This window comes from Tiliqua scincoides, chromosome 3, assembly GCF_035046505.1.
Source record: "Tiliqua scincoides isolate rTilSci1 chromosome 3, rTilSci1.hap2, whole genome shotgun sequence".
NCBI classification, from domain to species: Eukaryota; Metazoa; Chordata; class Lepidosauria; order Squamata; family Scincidae; genus Tiliqua; species Tiliqua scincoides.
In genome coordinates, this window is record NC_089823.1 from 238,162,699 (window position 1) to 238,188,864 (window position 26,166).

Here is a 26,166-nt window from a genome sequence, read left to right on the forward strand (position 1 = left end):
TCTGTGGAGCTCCTTGCCGCAGGATGCGGTGACGGCATCTGGCTTGGGCGTTTTTAAAAGGGGATTGGACAAGTTTCTGGAGGAAAAATCCATTACGGGTTACAAGCCATGATGTGAACGTGCAACCTCCTGATTTTAGAAATGGGCTATGTCAGATGCAAAGGAGGGAACCAGGATGCAGGTCTCTTGTTATTTGGTGTGCTCCCTGGGGCATTTGGTGGGCCGCTGTGAGATACAGGAAGCTGGACTAGATGGGCCTATGGCCTGATCCAGTGGAACTGTTCTTATGTTCTTAAGTAAGTGAAAGCACTCACTCATATGGACACAATCCTGGGAAACACTTCTCTACCCTTGCCCCTCCCCTGCAAAGACTTACTAAGGGAGTAAAACTCCCTCAAAGTTTAAGAACCACTGTTATAGTAAGCTATTTTGCCAGTTCTCTTTTGTTATATGACGAGTGCTGAGGACTTTCATGTCATGGTCCCCCTGGCACTGCCACCACAAGCATCCTCAGGCCAGCCACTCTCTGAACTCTCGCCCCAGTTTGGCTGCCTATCCCTTTATTCCTGCCAGCACACGTGCACCATCCTATTGTGTGCATGTGTGTTTGTGCACAGCCAGCTCACACCATTTCATATGCACATGCAGCACCCCCCCCCCCACACACACACGCAGAGCACTCATCTGACACAATCACACATGGAGAACTCATGCGCCACTGCTACTTTTTGTGAGGTGACTCTGTGCAGAGAATGCTGGGGGTGGAACTTCACTGCTCCCAGTATGCTCTCCAGAAGCCACTGTACAGGACACAGCTTCTCTTGGAGGTTGGAGACGGATGAGGAGATCAGCCCTCCCCACTCTCCTCATGCATTCAGGGGGCAGACAAGAAGAAAATGGAGCTATTGGACAGGCAGCATGCACAGAATTCAGGGCACCACCCTGCATCTGCTTGTCACCTGTCCCAGCCAGCTGGCTGAGGTAAAGTGTTCTACTGGCCTTATGGCTGTTCTGGCCCTGTCCACGCTTCAGCCAGACCCTGACACTGGGCTGGAGATGAGGCCATCAGCCAAGAGCCCCAGCAAAAATCTGCAGCCCCTCAGCCTCAGTGGTGTAGCTAAGGCATCTGGCAGCTGGGGGCACAAAATTTTTGAACACCCATACCCCCATCACACACCCCAAAAATTTTTGACCCCCCCCCCAATATGACATCTGGGTGGCAAACAAACATACGAGTTACTTCACCTCTGGCCAATTCCCCCCAGTCTCTGAGGTTGGCCTTGGGTCCAGTTGCTTCTAGGTTCCTTCAGTGGAGGCTCCAGATTTCCAGGTGCTCCAAATGAGGCACCCTCAGATTCAATTGGCAAGGTGGATGATTCAGTCACAGGGTCTTCCTCCCCTGCCACGGTTGCCTTTCATGGTGCTCCTTTATGAAAGGTGGCACTTTGGTTTGCCTCCCCGAGACCCACTCACTTTGAGGCCTCTTAAAAACCACTTCCAGTTTTTGCAGAAAACCAGAAGTGCCTTTGGGGGGCCTCTAAGACATGCCCTCAAGCCATGGTACCTGGGGCACTGTACCACCCCAAACCATCTTAGCTACACCATTGCTTAAGCGTGACTCCCCTCAGCTACGAGCCCCAGCAGAATCTGCAGCACCCAAGCTTGACTTCCCTAGAAAATTAACCCACTCTATACCCAGAACACTGCACCCTCCTTTGCCTTCTTGCCAATGCTGGCAGTGAGCTAGGAGGTAGTTGTTGGAGAGGAAGGAGAAGCACACTGCTCCAAGCCAGAGGGCTGGTCTTTTAAGGTGTTTCTGCATTCAGGTGTGTGTGTGTGGGGGGGGAATCTGGGTTTCTGATCTCTGGATCCCCTCAAAGCCAAATGTTCTCTTGGGAAGCTCTCCATGCTTCTGTCTCTCTGGCCTTGTTTCTCCTCCTCTTGGAGTCCCCGTTGGCAGTGGGGTTGGACATCTCTACAGAAGAGAACTAGAGGAGATCCCTACATGACATTGATGTTTGCTGTCCTTGTGCTGGGAAAACTTAGAACAATTTTTCAGTGTTTATCTGGTGGCCTTTGTTCAGATTAATACAGAAATGAGTTTAAAGATCAAGAACCCAAAATGGGTTGCATGAAGAGAAAAAGTGTGTGTGTTCAGTGGCCTTGCTTTTCATGCGAAGGCTTTGCCAACTGAAGAGGTCGTGCACCCAAGCGATCAGCGACTGCTGCTGCTTCAGAAGACATGGAACATGACTCAGTACCCACTGAAAACCGACTGTTTGTTTCAGGACCATGCTGGGCAATAAACATTTATAGGATATGTAAACCTGGGCCTAAGCTAGTTACGCGGCCTCATTTTGTAGCATTCCACAAGTGTGTTAGGCATGGTAAGAGCACTGAATAACAGATGCTCAGGATGGATCACCTCTTCATATTCTGGCCCTTGCCTCCATGTGCAAGGGGAGTCGGGTCCAACTATGAAGCTGAAGCTTGATCAGCCTTGGGTTAGTTATGGTGAGAGACATTAAGCCAGGAATTAACTGATGTTTTGTAAACTAACACATTGTTGTGGGGGAGGGGGGCATTTCAGTGTAAATAATCAAATGTTCAAAAAAATCGAACTTCGGAGTATCAATAGTTTTGCTGTACAAATATTTCAAGCCATTTCAGCTGCTAGTGTGGTCTGATAACTATTCCTTTCACCTCTTCTAAAGGTGGAATGTGATCCATTAACCAGCAGGATCCAAAGCACTGCTACTTTTGTGAGCCCGGGGAGGGGGGGAGCTTTCAGCTTTTTTTTTTTTTCCAGTGCTGGAAAGCATAAGAACATAAGAACAGCCCACACTGGATCAGGCCAAAGGCCAATGTGTAGGCCCATGTCCACCTTCCTGTATCTCACAGCGGCCCACCAAATGCCCCAGGGAGCACACCAGATAACAAGAGACCTCATTCTGGTGCCCTCCCTTGCATCTGACACAGCCCATTTCTAAAATCAGGAGGTGGCACATACACATCATGGCCTGCATCCCATAATGAATTCTTCCTCCAGAAACTTGTCCAATCCCCTTTTAAAGGCGTCTAGGCCAGACGCCAGCACCACATCCTGTGGCAAGGAGTTCCACAGACCGACCACACGCTGAGTAAAGAAATATTTTCTATTGTCTGTCCTAACCCGCCCAACACTCAATTTTAGTGGATGTCCCCTGGTTCTGGTATTATTGTGAAAGTGTAAAGAGCATCTCCCTATCCACTCTGTCCATCCCCTGCATAATTTTGTATGTCTCAATCATGTCCTCCCGAGACGCCTCTTTTCTAGGCTGAAGAGGCCCAAACGCCGTAACCTTTCCTCATAAGGAAGGTGCCCCAGCCCCGTAATCATCTTAGTCGCTCTCTTTTGCACCTTTTCCATTTCCACTATGTCTTTTTTGAGATGTGGCGACCAGAAATGCTCCAGGTGTGGCCTTACCATAGATTTGTACAACTGCATTATAATACTAGCCGTTTTGTTCTCAATACCCTTCCTAAAGATCCCAAGCATAGAATTGGCCTTCTTCACTGCTGCCGCACATCGGGTCGACACTTTCATCGACCTGTCCACCACCACCCCAAGATCTCTCTCCTGATCTGTCACAGACAGCTCAGAACCCATCAGCCTATATCTAAAGTTTTGATTTTTTGCCCCAATGTGCATGACTTTACACTTATTGACAATGAATTCCTGCCCTCTAATTCCCTGACTGTGGAGTTTTCTCAGTAGCCTTTGGTGAGGGACCGTGTTGAACACCTTCTGAAAGTCCAGATATATAATGTCCACGGGTTCTCCCGCATCCACATGCCTGTTGACCTTTTCAAAGAATTCTAAAAGGTTCGTGAGGCAAGACTTACCCTTACAGAAGCCATGCTGATTCTCCCTCAGCAAGGCCTGTTCGTCTATGTGTTTTGAGATTATATCTTTGATGAGGCATTCTACCATCTTACCCGGTATACTGGTCTCACTGAGGGCTGCTGGAGGTGCAGAGAGCCCAGAGCAGCACTCTGCAGGGCTCCCCAAGGCTTGGAATCTTGAAACGGAGCAACCTCAAAGTGTTTCCTGGGGATCGCTTTCCTGCCTATCCTCTTCTCCCGCCGCTTAAAGGGACAGGGGAAGCTTTATACAAATTGGTGGGTCGCAACCCACCAGTCTGAGAACCACTTTACTATAAGATCCTTCACATTTACAGGGCAGAGCCCCCCCCCCAATAAAGTTCCCCTGAATACACACAGTTCAAGAAAAGAAATACAGGCATTGCCAGGTATCCACAGAGCCTGTTACATGCAGCCCCCCCCCCGCACCCCATTACTTTTGTTTAGTTTCATTACATTCGCGCAAAGTGAGAACATGTCTTTTTTGAACAAATGCTGTAAGCAGAAAGCTTATAGCAAGACAAGCTGGCAATCGGCCTGTAGCCAAGAAGGGAGACTAAGAGTGAATAGGAAGCAGGAGGTTAACGTTTGCTTTTAGTATCCCTTCTAGGCTGCAGACTGCTTGCCTTGCTATAAGCTTTCTGCTTACAGCATTTGTTCAAGACACATTCCTACTTCAGGGAAACGTAATGAAGCTGAACAAAGGTAATAGGGCACGGGGGGACTGCATCGAGATAGGTTCCCCCTCATCCATGATTTCCAGTATTGGGGGGGGGGAATGGAAGCAATGTATTCCCTGTGGATACCAGGGGACGACTGTAGCTACTTTTCTTTAAAGGACCACTTCAAAGTAGAATTTGCCCATCCCCAACTCCACTTTCAATAAGACGTTTGGTGAGGCTGTTACGTCAAAATAAAGTGCTTGCAGTGTATGGTTCCAAAGCTGTGCACCCCAAAACTCCAACTCCACCCTCAGGGATAGTGGACAATATGACCAGAAGAGCGATAATCCATTGATCAACCAAAATGGCTCTTCTAAAAAAGTTACAATTAAACATAAAATAACCAAAATAAAATCCTATACGATTTTAAAAGGAAGCACTAATATGATTTTAAAATAGCAATTTGAAAGCAAAATCCTTTCAAATGTAGAAGGACTGAGCCTCAGGCCTTCTGCATGCAAAGCACTTATTCTCAACTGAACTAGAGACCACAATTAGATTTATTGCCAACATTTTACCTGCCATCCTGAGGAAGTAAGCATTCTTGAAGTTAAACCATCCCATTGCATGGGCAAAACTGAACTTTGAAACAAAGCTGTTGTAGTTCTTTAATTTGGACGATGTTGTAAATATAATTCTAGCCATAATTCTAGACGCACACATCAACTCTATCTCTGTTATTGCTTCCTGCACAGCACTAAACATGTCCATTGGGGAGAATAATGGAGTCATTAGCGTATTTAAAAATTCATTAATCGGAGGAAGAAATCATTATGACATCCACAAGGACACTGCCTTTAAAATGCCTTTGTTTATCTATGGAAGAGGACACCAATATCTTGAGTATATTGCAAGAGGTTACATCATCTTAATGTTACAAGTGAGCAGCAGTAATGTTATAAGTCCCAAGGGAAGCCAACAAACCAATAGCAGTCACAACATCCAAGGAATAAGGAAGGGGAAAAGGAAGCTGGAAATCAGCATCTCAAGTGATCTTTGCATTGTAGGCCTAGTTCAGATTCCAATTTCATATCTGGGTTTGTAAACCATAGTTCTTGGGTTTGGGGAAAAAAGGGGAGGGGTAACAGTTCAACCAACCAGGATTCCTCAATTACAGCTCCATGTCAGAGGCAAGAGGGAAGCACAGAGCTCCTCAGGCTCACATCAGCAAACCCTTAATTATGAAATCTAGCCACCTCTATACAGTCAGGGGAAACGGGCTGCTCTTCACAATATTATCCAACAAAGCTAAAATCAAACTGAGGAGAATCAAGAAGCCAGATTATCCTCTTCAGGCAGCATCCTTCAACTGGGCCCTTGGGTTTTTGTTTTTCTTCATTGAGACAGAAAGTAGTTTAAGCACACATTAGTTGAACACTTCTGTTGTCATCCTGGGTACCTAAACTGCGAAAAGAAAACCCCACCTATGACTAATAGCAGGTCTGTTAGTTCCAACAGCTTGCAAACATGGAGGGGGGGGGGAAACCAGGGATGTAATTCCCTTTAAATTAGCCAGCCAGAAGGCCAAATTTTAGTTCCTATTAAGAAACAGATGCCAAACCGATCTGGGATATTTTGGTGTCAGCACTTCCATGGTGACTTGAGATACTGCACAGAGGACACGCCCCCCCCTTGACACAGGTACAAGAGTTTGGGGAAGTGTCGCTTATTCACATCAGTCTGTTATTTTCTAACTTGTCTTTAATCCCAAAATACTGCTTTCTTCAGCTTCCAGTATTTTGCTAACTCCAAGTGGCCATGTAACTTTTGACTCTCTTCCCAACCCTGCATATTGTTTATATCTTCATTCCCAATAGAGCCCAGTTTTACCCAGTGCCTATCTGGTATTGAGAGCAACAGTGGCTTTCCCCTTGCTCTTCCCAGCAGCAGCAGCAGCAGCATCTAGGAAAACCAGGTCCTCCACAGCTAAGCAGTAAGCCTTGAGAGGTAGCCTGTACCCCAGAACCTCAGGTGGCTGTGAAAACTTCCATCAAAGGGGAAACTGAAGCACAGAGTTGGGTGCCCTATCTTACCCCCTGCCTAATTTCTGTGTACATTTTGGGAGATATGACAGTTGTGAGTGGCTGTAGTTCCCCCAACTGACACAGCTACTCTTCCAAAATGAGGCACGTTTTACAGAACTCAATTACAGTTGATAAATGTACCTAAGAACATAAGAACAGCCCCACTGGATCAGGCCACAGGCCCATCTAGTCCAGCTTCCTGTATAAACAGAAGGGGATTTACAAAGATTTATATTTAGAATCATTCCCCAGGATAAGGTCCAGGTGTTTCTTGGTCTCCTTGTGTAATATAAAAAGAAAGATCCACACAACAAGGAAGATGCAAGTATCAAGGTCCATAAGAGTAACAGGAAACTGAAACAAAACAGGTGGGGAGAAGCACCTTGCACGAATCAATTCTGCATTTACCCTTTGACAAAGAGCAGTTTCAGACACCATTCTGAATCAGAGGTATAGGAAGTATAAGTGCCTTCCACTCAAGGCTCAAACAAAACCTAATTTTAGCACTGCCTCCCCATAACCACGCCGCCCTTACATGGAGCTAGTGCATATATTGTCACACAGAAATCAGAATGAGGTTTCTTGCATGAGATTGCCATTTAGAAAGGGGGGGAGGGGGCTTTAAGGCACAATGAAACAAATTAACAGCAGAGGATGGGTTAACCAATAGCTAACAGTCACAAGGTCTCTATGCAAATATCACGTTCAGAAATAGTGCCATGAACTGCCAATCGGAGGAAGGCAAACAAAGGCCAAGGGCTGCTTCCTGGCCACTAGAAGAACCTCTGGTCTGATTGAATGGAACTCTTCTTCTGCAAGATTCTTGCCCTTAAAAAATACAGGTCAAGTGCTGCCATGAAGTTCTTGAGACCTGTTTGATTTTACAGGGTCATGTGAACAATCCAACTTCTCTGACTGATTAGGACCAGCAGTGCAATAGTTTATTTTAAGAGAAAGTCATTCCTTAAAAAAAATCCAGGCTCCAAAATCCAAAAAGTCAATAAATATATGACAAGCTAGGTCAGAAGTGGGGTGGGGGGAAGGCATCAAACACTCCAGTCCTCTTGTATGTGTTCATTATAGCATTCTTTTCATTCTGTTGGGCTTATAAACTCTTAACTTTAAAGTTACTTGAGAGTTCAGAGTCTAAAAGCAAGAACCCTGTAACAGTTTGGCCTTGAAGAAGATGCTGAAGATTTATCTTCAGCCCCCAGAGGAAGATATCAGCATTTCATCGCCTCACAAGAATATCTGTAAACAGAGCCTCTAAATGACAGCTGTTTTAACTAACTGTCTGGTGCAAAAAGTAAGCTATCATCAGAGCTCTGATGTTTGAAATGTCTCCAAGGAAGATCACTAGGTCTTTTCCACATGGAAGCAATGAACTTGGGCCAGTGCTTCAGAGAGGATGCCGCTTTGCCTGCATGTGAAAATCCAGAACAAGCAACCCATCGATAAACTGGTGAGTTGTTTGTGATGAGGAAACCATTTCCAAAGCCCAGGCAGAGCTTCTAATATATGGAACAAGAGCCTTGCTGCCTCCAACCTGGTCACACTCTTCTTCCCAGGAAGAAACTGCAGTTAGTTCTTTGTCTCTGGAATCGGGGGCAGACAGAATGTCCACGTCTGGGGTTACTCTGCTGAAAAAGCTAAAATTCTCCTCCTAGATCAAGGGTGTCAAACTCATTTCATGCAGTGGGTTGAATAGCATTCATGGCACCTGGTAAGGGCCAAAAGTGACATTACTAAGCAGGAAGTCATGTCATTAAGCAGATGGCCAGAAATAAGCACTTTGTTTTCACACAGAAACTCATTGGCTGGAAATGACAGAAGAGAAAATGTGCAAATCTTGTTCATAATTTCAAGATATGAGAGAGTCCAATTATAACAGGGGTCAGAAACACTGCTTCTGGAGGCCGCATCTGGCCCCTGGGCCTTAAGTTTGACAGATAATCCTGTCCTAAATCATCCAAATTCTGCTCCACCTTTGTAACCCGGCAACCTGATCAGTAAGGTGCCCAACCTCCACACACTAGCATAATTTCTCTTTATTTATTCTCCACATTTTATTTTATATTCTTCAATTTACACTACTTGGTTCTGCCAGGTGGGAAGACTTTCTCCTTAGGGGCCTCGCCCGAGGGAAGTCCATCTTGCTTCCTCCTTCTGGCTTTCCTTAAGAAGTCACAAGACTTCCAAGGTGGCTTGGAATAATAAACATCATTACTGATTGTTTTCCAATTCTGCTGCCCCCCATGCCTTCTTGCTCCTTAGGCATGCTGTTTGTATATTGTCTGCTGGTTTTGTTGTGCGATTCTTATTGTAATTTTAAATGTTTGCTGTAAGTTGCTTTGCTTTGTAGGGAAAGGTGGAATACAAATGTTTTTAAAATTTGTAGGAGGCAGGAGGTCTGGTCTAGAGGGTTGAGCCTCCATTTGCCTGAAGATAACATCCAAAGGTCGCCAGTTCGAGGCCACCAGCACCGTGCGACCTTGAAGCAGCTGACAAGCGAAGCTATTCCATCTGCTCTGAGCGTGGGAAGATGGAGGCCAGAATGTGCGGCCAGATCAAGAAAGAAACACCTGAATGTTGTGGTTTCTTGAAAGATAGAAACCTTCTTTCAAATTGTAAAAATCCCTACAGGGATTTAAAAATTGCCTGCCTATGTAAACCACCTTGAATAAAGTCTAAGGAGAAATCTGAGGACCAAGAAAGGCGGTATAGAAATACCTGTATTATTATCATTATTATTATGATTATTAAAATACATTTGCTAGCCAAGGAGAGCAACAAGGGAAATTAAGTCCTGCCCTCAAACACTAGAAAACGTACCCTGCTGTCCCAATACCTACCAGTCATTTCCACATATTTTCAAGTGTATATTTACAGCCACAAGAACTTGACGTTTGATTGATTTATTAAAGTGGAGATGTTCAGAAAACCTGATTTCTGAACTTAAAACCATAGCGTGTGGTTCTCCCCACTTCACACAACTGTGGCACACACAGTTCCAAGGACATGGCTTCTAGTTTTAGACTACCTTTAACACACATCTTGAAATCCACTTCTACCAAAGCCTAAAGTGTCACAGCATTACATTTCTGCAATGCCCACCAACCTATACCATTCTTGCTGATCCTTAAAAAAGAGAGGTTTTGGTGAACTGTCTATTTTGTTTGTCTCAGAAAACTCAAAGTAGCTCACAACTTTACTAGATATAATGTTGAATCTCTTTTTTAAACAATCATTGAGCAAAAATAATATACAAACCAGGGACTTCCTGATCTGTAGCTCAGGCTCTCAGCTGTGATGAATCAGTCCATAAAACAGTGCTTGTATTACAAAGAATCTCTACTACAGTTCCTTCTTAAACTGATAAGTCGTGCTCTTGCAGATCTTTCTATAGAGGGAACTCTACCAATATTGGAGACTACAGGCGGCCTAAACTGGGTGATGGAACCTGAAATAGAGCGACCTCAACAGACCTTTGCAACCAGAAGTGCTCATGTCAGAAATGATATTCCTTAAGATAAGTAGATGCCAGGCTGGAAAAAGATGTTCCATCATGGGAAAAAAGTCTCCAGTTTGAATTTCACCTCACCATGCGCAAGGGGCTTATCTGGCCAAAGAAGTAGAGAGAGTGTGTTAACAAAAGATGTGTGTTGTGGCAATGTGCACTTTGAAAATAGGGGTTGTAGTTTTGATGATGAATGCACAGAGTAGAACAGGATTGAGACTAGGTGCTGTTTTGGGGATCCTTGTTCAAGAAAAAGTCCTGCTTTTAAAAAAACAAAATGCAGAGTTTATTATCTCCCTAAAACAGCAGCTGCTGGCTTATAAGGCTACACTCAATTCAAAGTTTCAGTATCACAGCTTCACTCTGGGCAAAGGCAACATAGGTGTAAATGATTACAATTTGACAGGTGACGTCAAGCTCCCGAGACAGAGAACACACTTCAGAGTATTTACTTTGCTTGTGCTGCAGGACCTTCTGTTTCACCAAAGCTACTGTTAAGATTCATCACCACCCTGGGGAGTATAAATCTGACAGGGGAACCTTCGTTTGCCTCTCACAATAGTACCATCCAGAACGACTTGTTTTACAGGGTATTTTCTTTGACCACAAAATCATCCCCACTCTGGTTTGTCCTCTTATACAGTGACAGATTACCCAGAGTCACAATGAACCAACTCCCACTTCAACTAAGTGCAACTTCCATCACTGATGCAACCCCGATGGCTATAAGCCTCCCTGACTCCAGGTTCCACCCAGTTCAAGCAAAGATGAACGCCCACCTCACTCCAACTAAACACCTATCACAACCTCCTTCAAATTAACTATTTTCTCTATTGTGCCCCTCCCCCCAACTCAGGCCAGATGCCATCACCACATCCTGCGGGAAGGAGCTCCACAGACCAACCACACGCTGAGTAAAGAAATATTTTCTTTTGTCTGTTCTAACTCTCCCAACACTCCATTTTAGTGGCTGTCTCCTGGTTCTGGTGTTATGTGAGAGTGTAAAGAGCATCTCTCTATCCACTCTGTCCATCCCCTGCATAAATTTGTATGTCTCAATCATGTCCCCCCTCAGGCGTCTCTTTTCTAGGCTGAAGAGGCCCAAACACCATAGCCTTTCCTCATAAGGAAGGTGCCCCAGCCCCGTAATCATTTCAGTTGCCCTCTTTTGCACCTTTTCCATTTCCACTATGTCCTTTTTGAGATGTGGCGACCAGAACTGGACACAATACTCCAGGTGTCCAGGAGTCGATTTGTACAACATCATTATATTATTTGTTTTGTTCTCAATACCTTTTCCAATGATCCCAAGCATAGAATTGGCCTTTTTTACTGCCGCCACACATTGGGTCGACACTTTCATTGACCTGTCCACCACCACCCCAAGATCTCTCTCTTCATCTGTCACAGACAGCTCAGAACCCATCAGACTATATCTAAAGTTTTGATTTTTTGCCCGAACGTGCATGACCTTACACTTACTGACATTGAAGCGCATCTGCCATTTTGCTGCCCATTCTGACAGTCTGGAGAGATCCTTCTGGAGCTCCTCACAATCACTTCTGGTCTTCACCATTCAGAAAAGTTCCTCTAAGCTGAACAGCTGTACATCTCTAATGAAAATCCCACGGTACGTTCACAGTAGTGTCTTTATTTACTCTTTATTACTCTTTTAGTAGTGTCACAGCTTCCCTTTATTGTTCTAAACCCTGGTGATTGGGATGACTTCATCATGAAGCACTATGAAGCTACCCTGCGCAGCCATCGGAGGATGCCACATACTTGAGGGTGAAGGTTGAAGGAACACTGGTTGTGTCATACCCAGGAAAGGCACCACTAAATAAACAGGACCAGAATATGGACTGGCAGGAAGCTTTCAAATTCAAAATATGATTTTGTACTTGAGAAAAGGGAAAACAGTGAAATCAGCACAAAAATGTTCCTTCAGTACATGTTTATAGGGAAAAACTGAAAACTAAAAAAAACTTGAGAAACACATACATAACCACCACACAAAGGAAAGCAAAATCATATGATTAAACCAGTGTTTAATATAAAAAAGTCTGCGTATGTCTTTGAAAAGAACATGTCTTTGAAAGAAGTCAGGTTCTACCAGCCTCTTCAAGGAAAGCTTTCTGCAGCTGGGTTGCCACTACCAAGAGAGGCCTACATGCATGTATTAGTGCATTTTAGTGCTTGCATAGATAGTGGCATATACAGCAGAACTTCTGCTCCTGATTCCAACAATCGGAAAGGGTTGCATGGAGCCTAACAGGAGAAAACTGTTAGAGACTGGAACCTGAAGCAGGAGCCTCTAGGCCCGAAGCCAAGATTAAGGTTGCATGATTGTGTGTGCTTGAGCCCCCAAGTCCTTTGGTTATAAAAAGGAATTCAGGTATGAAACATTGGCTCCTGTGATGGGACACTGAAGACTCTGGACTGGTCAAGTGTAACAGAAATACAAAAAGCCTGGTATATTTCAAGCTCCAGCTTCAGGAAGTCTGAGCTGCACTATAGACCTTCTAGGCAGGCCCAACCCAACCATGAGGCCATCTGAAATGCTAGCGTGGAGTGGTACCCTTGGGCACCTTTAAAGGGCAGCAAATGGATGAGTTCCCAGCCCATCTGTCCACTGCCTAATAAGGGACTATTTCTAGTGCGGCTTATCTAGGGAGTTAATTTTGTTTTGTTTGCTCTTTTTACCTCAAGCCAGCCTGCAAATTTCACTGGTTTATCCATGGCAAGGCAGTTTACCAATGCTATAAGAGGTACTGATTGGGCAGAGGGTGTGGATGAGCTGCCAGTACTGCCTGAAGAGCTAAGCAGGAGAATCCATGGTCCTGTTTCTGCATGGGAGACAGAATGCCAGGCTGTGACAAGCTGCTGTACCTGTCCTGGAAGGACAGAGTTGCTAATGAGTTGATTACTACAAGTGTGGGAACTGTGCGAGGGCCAGCCAGCAAGAACAGAAACACCCTTGAGGATCTGTCCAGGGTTATGATCTATGAATCCTGCTGAAGCTCAATAAGGCACAGCCAGAAAAGATAACCATGCTGTGAAGGCAACATCTGGTGACTGAGGAGTCTGTGAATCTTCACAGAATATACTGTAAAAACTCCATTGAAAAATAGTGGTTTAGACTAGCCTGTCCACGTAAGCTGCCTTGGATGCTGTCTAAAAAACAGAGAAAGGCGGTATATAAATACCTACATATGTACATATGCAAGATTTCCTGTAGACTCATTTAAAAAGTATACAGCTAAAAGAATAGCAGCAATTTATTTTTCCTTAAAAGTTACTAGTATTCCGTGCTTGAACACTATCCATCCTTTATCCACTACTTCCCAGATACTTAAGTCATGTCATCTTAACAGGATTTCACATCGTTAATTCCACTTTTGGCAATTCCTTGTGGAAAGTGTCAGTAATAATTCTACTGAAGTTGTGCAGAAGAGTCCCGTATATCGAAGTCTCTCAGAAACACACTCAAATCCAACATTCTCCCGCTTTGTTATGCAAAGGCTACATATTAATCGGTAAAGCCAAGACTCTTCAGAATACTTCACACTTCCCTGAATGCTTTCTTCACTAGGTTAAAGGTAATTTGCCCTAAAACCCCAGGAAAAATCAGGTTTCACTGAAGCACCCAGTTTTCTACTACACAAAACCAGTAAGCTCAGCCATCACCAACTTCAAGAGCCAGCATTCTATACCAAGTACAAAGCAACAATCTTTACTATCTGATGCATCTCTCACAGCTGCATGAAACAAACAAGTGGTTTTCATGTTAAGTTTGTTCAGGGAACCTGAGGATCCAGCAAGAAACTTGCCAGGGCTTCCCCAATGAGAAAACGGCCAGCCCAGCCTCAAAGTCATAGAAGATAGCTAGCCTAGGAAAGTGAGTGGCATGTTCCAAGTTAGACACATGGTTCTCATGGGAAATGGCAAGTCCATAACACTCGTGTGAACACTCTAGAATTCTCTGCAACATGTTGTAATTCTTTTGCATATGAGCCAAAACCAAAAGGGTTTTCTAAAGATATAAAATTTGAAACCCCTGGATAGACAGTTATAGTATTATGTCCCATTCATCTTTTTAGTGGAAACACTATTCTCAAAAGCCCACAGCCTACATAAAAACCAAAACAGCCAATTAATCCAATGAGATGCATTTTTCTGGATGATCTATAGTTGATAATCTGATAATTCTGCTATTTTTTTTTTTTTTGCAGAGACTAAGCACTCAGCTGAGACCAAGTCAGTATATAGAAGATGAAGCACATATTAATACTTAATGTCAGATAAATCTTACTGGAGATTGCACAATAGATCAACAGAGAAATTGTACCTGAACAAAATGAAACCCAATGACTCAACTGCTGCCCGTCTCACATCATCATTGACATCGCTCACCTATTTAAAGAGAAAAACCAAGATATTAAAGTCAGGAAAAATAGTTGGACATGGACATTTAACATTCAAGCAATTTTTTCAGTGATAGAAAAATGTTTTGAGAACCTGGGCTACCACTGGTGGAAGCAAGACTGGTGGCCATGAGAAGGAAGTAGGAGTTCCATATCACACCATAGAATAAGTTTACAAGTCAAGCTCTTTATGCAAGAGTGGCTGCAAATTAATACATAAGAAGAGCCTTGCTGGATCAGGCCAAAGGCCCGTTTAGTCCAGCTTCCTGTATCTCACAGTGGCCCACCAGATGCCTCAGGAAGTACACAAGACAAGAGACCTGCATCCTGATGCCATCCCTTGCACCTGGCATTCTGATGTAACCCACTTCTAAAATCAGGAGGCTCCACATACACATCATGGCTTGCAATCTAGGATGGACTTTTCCTCCAGAAATTTGTCCAATTCCTCTTTTAATAAGAACATATTAAAAGGGGATTGGACAAATTTCTGGAGGAAAAGCAGCTGTGATCCAAGGCTTGCCTGCTGTACATATGGATACTCAAACCATAGCTTGCCCCCAAACAATGGTTAGCATAAACCATGGCTGGCATGATTACATCTGTACTGATTTGCCCTACAATGATCTACAAGTGAACTTACAACAGTCCTATCAACTACAGTACTCACAGCAACATGCAACAGGCGTCTGATTGCCTTGTTGTTTCCTGAGCCACAGTAAGCCATTGCAACAGTATACATTCCTGAACGACGAAGGATTGGATCCTGAAAAAGAGTGTGCAGATTTTAAGAAAATACTAAAAAGTAGGTTATGCCTCCAGCATCATTTATTCAAAAGTAACCGAACAGCCAATTCACATAGGCAGATTCTCAATAGAAAATAGGCAGATTCTTAGTCTCTCAAAAGAGTCTTAGAAACAGCAAAACCTTTATTTGCCTAGTAAATAAAAGGCTGGGTCAGAGAGTTATGGGGTCAGTGACCATTTTTTTATTTGGACAAATTTATACCCTACTTCCTTCATAAAGAGACTTAAGATGGCTAGCATTTTAAACACACAAAGTATTTAAAAACAAGTTTTAAAGAAAAATAAAATCACAAGAGCAAAACCAAAAACTAGACATTACCTGGAAAAGCCTAAACACATAGGTGTCTTCAGAAAGTGACTAACAAAAAGGAGATAATGAACCTCTCAGGGGAGTAGGTTCATAGAGAGGGGACACCAACAAAAAAGCCCTCCTATAAAACCCTCAGTTGTAAACCTGGACAAATGTGGGGTGTGCCAAAGCACCCCTGCGGCAGACCGTACAGGTAGATTCATACAGAGGAAGGCAGCCAGGTACCCCCCAGTCTCAAGCCTTTTAGGGCTTTAAAGGTCATAACCTGTACTTGAATTTACCTGCAAACAAACTACTAACCAATGCAGCTTAAAGAGTAGACACATAACATGGGTGCAAATATCATGCCCCCTCCCCCCACATTAACAGTAAAGTTCAATGGCAAGTAACTGCAGACAAAACAGTCCCTCAAGCTATGGTTAGTTAATTTACTCAAGCACTGAGCAGGAACAATGGTTTCAAATCACTGTCATTGTCCCCAAACTAGAATCAAACTGTGGTTCGATATTCTGATTTGTAGAAATCACTCAGACCAGCTTTCCAGTTTGGCTTCCATAGGAAACGGGTTTAACAAACTGAGAGGGGGGCAGATGAAGAACATGGGGCAAATGGCTTGTTTCGAGGACACTCTCAGCAATCATAAGACTTTATAGCATTTGTATAGTCCAAATGTTCAGTAAGAAGTGCTTCAGGTGTATCATCTTGATTTAGTTCTTACACCAACCTTGTAAAGCATATTATCTACATACTACAGCTGAGACTGCCCAAGTTCATGTAGCAAGATCATGGCATGGACAGAATTCAAAACATGAACTCACTAGGTGACCTGCAATTCATGTGCATATTAGCCTTAGCCACACTACTTACAATACTGAGATAGTAACAACACTGACCTACTTTTAGCATTGCCATCAAGATTACCGAGGAGTCTGGGAAGTGCTTTAAATCACTCTTATTAAGACATCCCATGTAAAAAGCAGACTCTCTCTAAAAGGGGAGGGTGGATGGGAAAGCTGAAGCCAGGGTGACATTTCCCAGGAAGTACACTCACCTTATCTCTGCAGAGACTCTCTATGAGGGCATCTGCCTCCTCCATCCTCCCATACATCACCAAAGCAATGCCAACAGCCAGGCCCCGCAATATCTTCTCATGCTGGGTTTCTTGCGCATAGCCCACCATGTCCTCAATTGCCTGAGCATTTTTGGATCCCAGCATTACTAGCCCCAGAGCCAGGCCAGCTGCTTCACCTTGAGAACAGAAAAGAAACACAACTACTACAGATGGAACACCCACATCACAACACCATTCCTGCCTCCCAAGCATGCAGCAACAGAGGGCTCAGGATGGAATGCAATCAGCATCCAAAAATAATGAAGGAACACAATAAGTTGGAGGTTCTCAAACTGTGATCCTCTGCACTTCCAAGTGGCTCCCTAGACCACAACGAAAACAGAGGTATACTGAACGCCTTTTCCAGACCAAACCATGAAGAAGACAAACACGTTCTCAGCTTCTTGCTGTGCCCTCCAAAGCTGCTGAACTGAACTGTGTTCAGTACAGTAGCACTGGAGAGCAGAAAGAACTAAGATTTGATTTGGAAGCTTTTCTCATGTGGCAGTTATTCTCTAAGAAAATGTGGTAATCTGTAAAGGAAAACCAAATCAGAAACTCTCACGTTGCCCACTCACACAAAGCTAGAGAATGGAGAAACACAGCAGGCAGGTGACATCATTGCTGAGCACCAGCCGGCTAAATACAGCAACCAGTAAAGGGAAAAGCAGGAGAAGCTCCAGCTGAAGCTGTCTGGGGCAGGGAGGAATTGAGTTATTGGTAAGAAGAGCAAGTAGGACAGAGGAGGGACAAGAAGACAGGCAAGGGGAAGGAGGAAAAGCCGAGAGTAAGACACCATCAGGAGGGACCTGACCAAAGACCAGAAGGAGGTGGATCAGGAGCAAGGAGAAGAGAGAGGGGGTCAGAAGAGGAAAAGGCAAAGAGGACATATAGGGCTGCAAACAAAGGGTCAGAAGGAGCCCTTAGGACCAGCAAAAGGGCTTACAGTAGACCCCAAATTCTCAATTGGCAGGACTCTGCCACAAGGGATCCAGGACTCCTCTTTCAACACTAGCTAGGCTGGGCCCTGAATTACCCCCCCCACACATACACACACAAACTAACCCACCCCTGCCATGTTTGGGACAATAAGTATCAAACCTCACAGGGAAACAGGGCCAGGTTGGACAAAACCAACAAGTAAAAAAAATTCCACACAGTACAAGTTACCCCACGTCCTACTTTAAGCTCTGTTTGTTTAACCGCAGCCACAATAAACAGTTAACTCACCTTCCCAGAGGCCTGGCACCTCATATATCAGACAACACCTTTTGCCAATCTACAGGACACTGAATCACCCTCTTGTGGGAGGACAGGGATGCCACCATGGTGACATATGGGCCACAGTTCTAGTTCAGAAGTGGTTGCTACAGTCAATGCAAATGTTTTTTTAATGCACTCACTATAGAACAACTTCTAAATCCAAGGCCGAAGCCACGACACAGAATCCTCTCCCTTGTTACCCAGTCCACCTAGCTAATTCCACAAAGGGTTGTGACAACCCCAACCTACCTGTCTCCCAATCACTGTGTATACGGAAGCTAGATTCTCACTGAAGCAGTCACCCTGCGTCTGGGCTAGACCAGTTCAGTGGAGTATCAAAGAACTTTAGTGCTCTTCCATTTAAAAACAAAACCCTGCAACGGATACAGGATGTCAGGAAGAAGGGTTCTCCCAGACACGCTAGTTTTCTAGGCAGAGGAATAATTTTTTATGGGGCATTCCAGCACAAAAGTCCTCACCCGTACTCTGAAATGCACAGCACAACTTTACATCCTCAGACAGACCTACGGCATGTACCCTCACACCATTATAATGGTAGAAGCAGCATCTTACCTGTCACTGCATCATCCTGGTATAAGTTTGTTTTCAGAAGGTCATAGACATCCTGTCTTGCAGTTCCCATGGCGGCTAAACCAAGTCCCAGGCTACCCCCATGTCGGACAATCTAAAAAAATTCAAGAGAACTATTTGCACTCCCCAAAGTTTCTGTATTCAGTTTTTCAGGTGGATCAGATCAAACTATTAGGGATCAGACAGAAAAACCTATCAAAAGCCCATGTGCTTCAGCATTTTGCAAAGTTGCTCTTATTCCACAACGCAAACATTTGTCAAGTGTTCGTTTTATAGTCAGAGAAACTTTTATTTTCATTCACTCTTCTTTTGTTGCAATGTGTTTACTTAAGAAACTTATATCCTGTCTTCCCATCACTGATTGTTGTTGGCAACCTTCAGTCTCGAAAGACTATGGTATCGCGCTCTGGATGGTGGTTCTGGCACAGCGTCTAGTGCGGCTGAAAAGGCCGATTTGGGAGTGACAATCCCTTCCATACTGGGAGCAAGTGTAGTGTGTCCCTGGTCTGTCTCCCTGGCTATGGGCCTTCCTTCTTTGCCTCTTAGCCTCAGCCTGTTGGCCAAGTGTCTCTTCAAACTGGGAAAGGCCATGCTGCACAGCCTGCCTCCAAGCGGGCCGCTCAGAGGCCAGGGTTTCCCACCTGTTGAGGTCCACTCCTAAGGCCTTCAGATCCCTCTTGCAGATGTCCTTGCAATACAAGGACATCTGCAAGAGGGATCCATCACTGAAGTGATGATAATAATAATATAGAACACAGCACAACAATAAGTTACTTATAAATTACTTATCTTAAAAACATGGGGGGTGAACAGTTGAAACAGCTCAATTTTTATTCTACATATGAAATGGGGAACCAAGTTAATTTTGCCTTGTGCTAAGAAAAGCCCAAACCATCCCACTTCACCTCTTCCACCCACTATATGAGATGGTACATACATCATTGCTAGCATTCTTCAGCTGGTTCAGCAGGTAGTCTATGATATCACCCCCATGATTGGCATGGATAAGTCCCAATGCGTAGAGCCCCCCGCCTTCCTGGTAGGCTGACCCTGGAGACGTGTCTTTGGGCAGGTACGTTGCCATTAACTGAAGAGCTTCCTTCTCATGACCCTGGAAATTAATCACAATGAGTGTATATGAAGAACTTGGAGGAAGAGACCAAAGATCCATCTAGTGTTGCAACCTGCTTCCCACAGGGGAAGCCCACTAGCATGACATGAAAACAACAGACGACTCCCCCTCCCCATTGTTATCCAAGCAACTGGTATTCAGAAGCATTCTGGCTCTGAATCTGGAGATGCTACAGAGCCATCACAAAATATAGCACATTTCCTACATACAATTACATGTGTATACCTTGAGATCTGGCCCAGGGTTGTGGCCAGCAACTGAAATTTCTCATGCCCTTTTAAACCTTTGTGATTATAAGAAAGAAATACCATGTTTGACCTCTGCAGATTAAAATATAACACTGCCTCCAAATAAAGCAGGTTAAATAACCATTAATGCTCCACAAGTAGTACTATATCTGTGGATGCATATCTGAGGATGTAAGGACAAAAGCCACATCTCTCTAAAAGCTGAGCTAGAATTTGCAGAGTGGTCAGAAGGGTCTTGATATATTCCCAGAAGAACAGCCTATATATCGTCCAGAGGTAACCTTCTCAACACTTCAGACATTTATTTCTACACACCATGCAACAATTAATTTGGTCGTACCTTATGTATGACACCGAGGCTGGCTGTAGCAGTAAACTTTGCCCAATTGGTTGCTCGAGCAAGCCACTCCAAATTATCTCTGCAAAAAGAAACATCAGATATTGACCCAAATCTCACAGTTGTTCAACCTTCGAGTCACATAAAGAAAGAATGTTTGCAAGTTAACCCGTCAATGACAGCAATTCCCTGTGCTCCTTTTGCTCTGGCTCTAAACTAGTTGGGCTCAATGCAAGCATCTTGTAACCAAGAACATTTATATTCCAAGCTGGTCTCAGACTTATTCCAAGCTGCTTCCTTTCAAAAGATATGCACCATCTACATGAGGCAGAAGCAATGTACTTACTTAGACTGCTTTCTTGCTGTAACTCAGGAGCTAAAAGTCCTAACATCCTAACAAAAGCCTGTGTAACAGCTTAGTGTAAGAGTGACATTTCCCCCAAGGCAAGAGATGCTTTATGGTTGACCTTGTATCTAACCCCAGTGGTTGGACATCCACTAAAATTGAGTGTTGGGGGGGTTAGGACAGACAAAAGAAAATATTTCTTTACTCAGCGTGTGGTCGGTCTGTGGAACTCCATGCCACAGGATGTGGTGATGGCGTCTGGCCTGGACATCTTTAAAAGGGGATTGGACAAGTTTCTGGAGGAAAAATCCATTATGGGTTACAAGCCATGATGTGTATGCGCAACCTCCTGATTTTAGAAATGAGCTATGTCAGAATGCCAGATGCAAGGGAGGACACCAGGATGCAGGTCTCTTGTTACCTGGTGTGCTCCCTGGGGCATCTGGTGGGCCGCTTTGAGGTACAGGAAGCTGGACTAGATGGGCCTATGGCCTGATCCAGTGGGGCTGTTCTTATGTCCCACAAGTCAAATTCAATACATGTAGGAGTTTGCACAACATAAGGAGGAGAAAGACAACATGCCCTCAGGGATGTACAAAAAACCAAAGTTCCCACCAGTAGGTATTAAGGTCTTTTGCAGACACTGTATGAATATCTTCAAATGCACTGCCACAACTGTACAGATTCTACCCAGCCCACGATAACTATTCCCAACAGCTGAGGCTCTCCAGTAACGATCTAGCCCACCTACAAGAGAGTCTTTCAAGTAACAATATCAAGGACTGAATGCAGAATCTTTCACATGGAAAACAGATGCTCTACCAGACCATTGGTCACTTTTGGAAAGGCATAGCTCAAAGCTACTCTCCCTTAAACTCTAATCAGGGATTCGTTTAACAACTCATTGGCTTTAAACTCTAACATCAGAAAGCTTAAAGGTCGCTAATTCTCCCCTACCAAAAGCTTTTACCTAAGAAACTGGTCGCTGGTTGTTCCACAGTGCATAAAGGAGTTTGCTATAACCGTTGCTGTGTGACAGACAGAGTTCCGTACTGCATCCTGAAGAAACATATTAGCAGAGAGTCACCAAAAAGCACAAGGAATACAAATAAGTCAGAAAATCTAATTGTAGCAATGCATTCCAGGCTGGGCACCGGAGATTGACATGAATACTGACAATCTCAAAAACAATTTGGAAGAAAGGAGCAAAGGTTATCAGGCTATAGAAAACAAAATGTTAGAAAAGGCTGAGGAAAGGATGATGTTGAACAGAGGAAGGTTAAAGATAAAATCCACACTTCACAAATGTGTGAAATGGGACAATAACTAATCACCCTTTCTACAGATGACATGGTAAGAAGCAGTGTTCCTAAGCCTCCGGACGATAAATTCAAGGCTCAAGAGTAGGAATAACTTTTGTTGCTAATTCCATGAGCCAAAGAGCTCTGGAAGATTTACAAACTTCATAATGCTTTGCCGCACAGCACTGGGGGGAGCAGAGTTGCTATTTCAGAAATCAAGTACAGGACACTCTTGTGCACACAGAACAAGTTGCTTAAAAAGGGGACTACAGAATATTTTTTTCTGGTAAGTTTCAAAGCAAAGGCTGGCCTGGCATCTTTCACAGATGCTTTAGATATCCTGTTGTAGCACAAGGGGAGGACCAGACAATTAACTGACAACTCACTGGAATCCCTTCCAGCAAAATTACAGAATTCTAAGACCTTGTCTGAAAACAAGTTGCTTTGCAATGATCTAGATTTGCCCTTGTCTGCATGGTGCTAAGAAGGGCAAGTACAAATGACAGGGATCAGCAATGGAGGGCTCTGAGCCCAGGATCTAATTGAAAGGTTTAGATCCCACATGTTCTCCCACTGGGGCACTCAAAGTGGCTTATAATTTAAAAAAATCAGCACAAATACATTTTTTTAAAAAGCTAATAGAAGCAGCAACATATTTTAACCAAAGCAAACAGAATCAAAGCAGAAGAGGCAGCAATAAAAGTCAAGAGAATCTGAGGGTCACATTAGGATGCAGTAGAATTAGCAAAGAGAAACTCAAGCACACATTAAGGGGCAAGGAGTTCTAAAGAGCAAGGGCCACTGCCAAGAAGGTTCACTCATCCATCACCACCACCCTAGCCTCAGAAGGCAACAGAACAGAGAGGAAAGCCTCCTTTGTAGATTTAACAGACCAGCAGATACACATGGAGGAAGGCAGTATTCTGAGTCTAAGCCATCAGGGGTTTAAAGGCAGTAACCAACACCTTGAGCCACACTCAGAAACAAACTGATAGGCAGAGCAGCTAGAATAGAGATGAAACGTGATCCTGATTTCTCACCCTTGTCAACACCCAGTTGACTGCAATTTGTACCAGTTGTGGCTTCCGAATAGTCTCCAAGGACAGCCCCACATAGAGCATGTTGCAGAAATTCAAACAAGAGGTGACTAATTGACTAACCCAAGCCAGTTCTGTCTGAGTCAGAAACTAGTACAGCCGGTTCATTAGCCGAAGATGGGCAAAAGCATCCCAGGTCACAGCCATTACCTGGACACCTGGGAGCAAGGCTGGGTCCAGAAGTAACGCAAAACTGTGAACCTGTCCCTTCAAGGGAAGTACACCTATCCACAACAGCTGGATCACTGTTACCAAGTCAGCAAGAGAACCTCTGTTTTGTCTGGATTTAATTTCAGTTTGTTCTTCTCTATTTAGCCCTTCACTGACAGCAAACACTGTTTCAGAACTTCCACACCTTTCTCAGCTGGGGAAGGCACATATATAGAGAGGTGGGTGTCATCTGCTTATTGATAACAGCCAATGGCAAACCCCAGATGACCACTCAGCAGTTTTGTGTAGATGTTGAAAAGCAGAGGGAACAAGATGGGACCCTGTGGAAGCCATTGGCTAACAACCAAGAAGAAGTTCCCCAGCACCACATTCTGGGACATACCCCCCAGGAAAGGCCATAGCCAGAGCAAAGAGGTGCCCATCAACCCCATTCCAGCAAGGCAATCCAGGAAGATACCACGGACAGCGGTGTCTGCCATCACTAACTGCTTCACTAAATATGTCCTAACAATTCTAGATTGAGAAGGAGAAAAAGTGTTATGCATGCCTTACCTTTGTGTTTTTTAGAATCATAAGGTCTGTGTTGTTGTTTCGTATTAAGAACTGCAGGTGTAATTCAATGGCCATTTCACCACTTAAAATTTTAATCATTTTGGGGATTTGGTCTTTGGACTCCAGATTCTTCACACAAATCGTATGCGGAGGAGAAAGGCACAAAAAGAAGACTGTCGATCAAAATCACATCATTTGAAACATTTGTTCATACAATAATATCTGATAAGAGGTCTTAGCCCTTCAAGACATTCTCAAATCCTATGAACATGCATCTTACAATGAAGGGTTCAGTTCATATCGTTGACCCAAACAGATCCTTCAGGTAACTGATGTAACTAGCAATTCTGCTAACTGCTATAGTCATCCACAGGGAGCGTCCTCCGGCACCACAATCTATCCGTTGACTTCCCATAATGAGTAGCAACAGAAGAAAGTAACAAAGTGGGCAGCAGCAACGAGAGCATACGCTGAAAGGACTCTCTCTTCTTGGAGAACTATAGCAGCCCAAGAACTACCAGACACTAAGGTCATCCAGATGCTTCTCACCACACAGAAGCTGTATAGGATTTTTATGTGAACTATCATGTTCTCTTATGAAAGAGGATGAGCTGCAATGTGGACAGTGGCCATGAGGAACAGAAGAGCTTAGTTTTTATAAAAGCTCCAGAGTCCCCTTTATATTTTGACTAGTAACTGGACAAGTTTCCAATTCTGTACAACCACAATCAGCCCCCACAAAACCAGGCTAGCTTGGCCATCTTCCCAACAGCAGGGAAATAACGTCTTCGTTGCAGCATTCCACCCATGAGATTAAAACCACCACTAGGATTATCCCATAAACTAATCCCTTTCCAGCTGGCATCCCAGGCTAGTGGGTTGGAGGACTGAGTTCAGGAACGCTCTGGGCTTCCGTAATAAGTTCTGTGTAATAAGTTCTCTTGGCGAGGCTAATTTTTCACCAGGGTAATTACAGAACCTCTCACTTGCAGGCAGAAGGTCTCAGGTTGTATCTTCAGGTAAGGCTAGAAAGACCCTCATCTGAAGCACCAGACAACTACTGCCACTTAGTGTTCATTAGGCTAAGCTAGATGGACAACTGGTCTGACTCAGGAGAAGGTTCCTTCATGTATATTCATATATGCTCAAATGTAAATAAGCTGTTATTGTAAAAAGAAAATGAAATGAACTTCCAGAGAACACTTAAACTCGGCTGTTTAAAAGTGGAGGAATTTCCTCTGGTTCCTGCAGCAAAGCATGGTGGAATCAGAGCAGTCCTACACTGATGACTGCTGATGTCTGCAGTTCTAGCAGGTGGCCAGTAGGAGCACCTTTGCTATGCTGCTAAACTTGACCACCCCCCTGGGGGCTGGGGATAAGAATAGGCCCTCAGTTTGGCTGTACTTGTCGTAAGAGGCGACTGAACAGCCACCGGGTAGATGGGACTCGTCAGCCTGGGAAGGCAGCTCATCCGAGAGAAGGAAAACTCTGATTCCAAACCTCCACTGCCTTGTGGCTACATCCAGTTATGGAAAAGGCTTCAGGAGTCAACCTCGAGGCAAGATCCGGAGCCGGAGTCCCTGAGGCAGTTCATGGCTGAACACAGTCACGTTCTGGCAACTCCTGCGATGCCGCTGGAACCAACCATATTGGCTTCTGCCTTTCCACTGGACCATTTCAGTGACGTGGAGAGGGGGGATTTGCTGCATGGGTAATAGCCTATCCTCCATACCTACTTTATCCAGGCTTCGCGCACTGGAGAGGACACTCTGTTCCAGAGCCACCATTCAGAGCGTGACACCATGGTCTTCCGAGACTGAAGGATGCCAACATGTAAACTTGACCATGTGCACAGGACTAGGGGGCAAGTGGTCCCAATTCCTGCCCTTACTAACCAAATGAACAAATTTAAAAGGTAAGCATCTGCACACTGGCATTCTTGGCTTCAAGAAATATTTGACAACAATCAAATAACAGGCTGTCAATTGACAGTATTTGACCAGTCAATTGACCAGGCTGCCAACTGTGGTACTGGGTCCACTGAATAGTCTGGGACCATTATGCTCGAGCATTGCTAAAGCCAAGCAAATGTAGACTTGATCACTGCCTGGGTAGAAAAAACTGGGGAGCCCCAGGTAGTTTCTGAGTTTTCTAGGAGCAGCAGCAGGACATAAGTAGGATAAACATTTAAAAACTACTTATGCTGAGCAGGTTCTTATTTAGCCCTACTCTATTTAGTAATTCTTTTTTAAGCCTGGCATGCAGCTATAAAGTGTAACAAATATTTTCAATTGCAGACAACGGCTAAGT

General features: G+C 44.2%; 1 protein-coding gene across 1 annotated transcript in view; it reads right to left on the reverse strand.

The window, feature by feature from the left end:
• The window catches only part of PSMD1 (proteasome 26S subunit, non-ATPase 1), a 119,274-nt gene that overhangs the window by 75,966 nt on the left and 17,142 nt on the right, over positions 1–26,166 (reverse strand). The window contains exons 9-16 of the mRNA XM_066619004.1: positions 23,857–23,985; positions 21,706–21,794; positions 20,393–20,471; positions 19,610–19,783; positions 18,655–18,766; positions 16,759–16,955; positions 15,261–15,356; positions 14,515–14,579 (exon numbers count right to left, since the gene is read on the reverse strand). Coding sequence (XP_066475101.1) covers positions 14,515–14,579; positions 15,261–15,356; positions 16,759–16,955; positions 18,655–18,766; positions 19,610–19,783; positions 20,393–20,471; positions 21,706–21,794; positions 23,857–23,985 — 941 coding nt within the window. The remainder of the gene's footprint in view (positions 1–14,514; positions 14,580–15,260; positions 15,357–16,758; positions 16,956–18,654; positions 18,767–19,609; positions 19,784–20,392; positions 20,472–21,705; positions 21,795–23,856; positions 23,986–26,166) is intronic.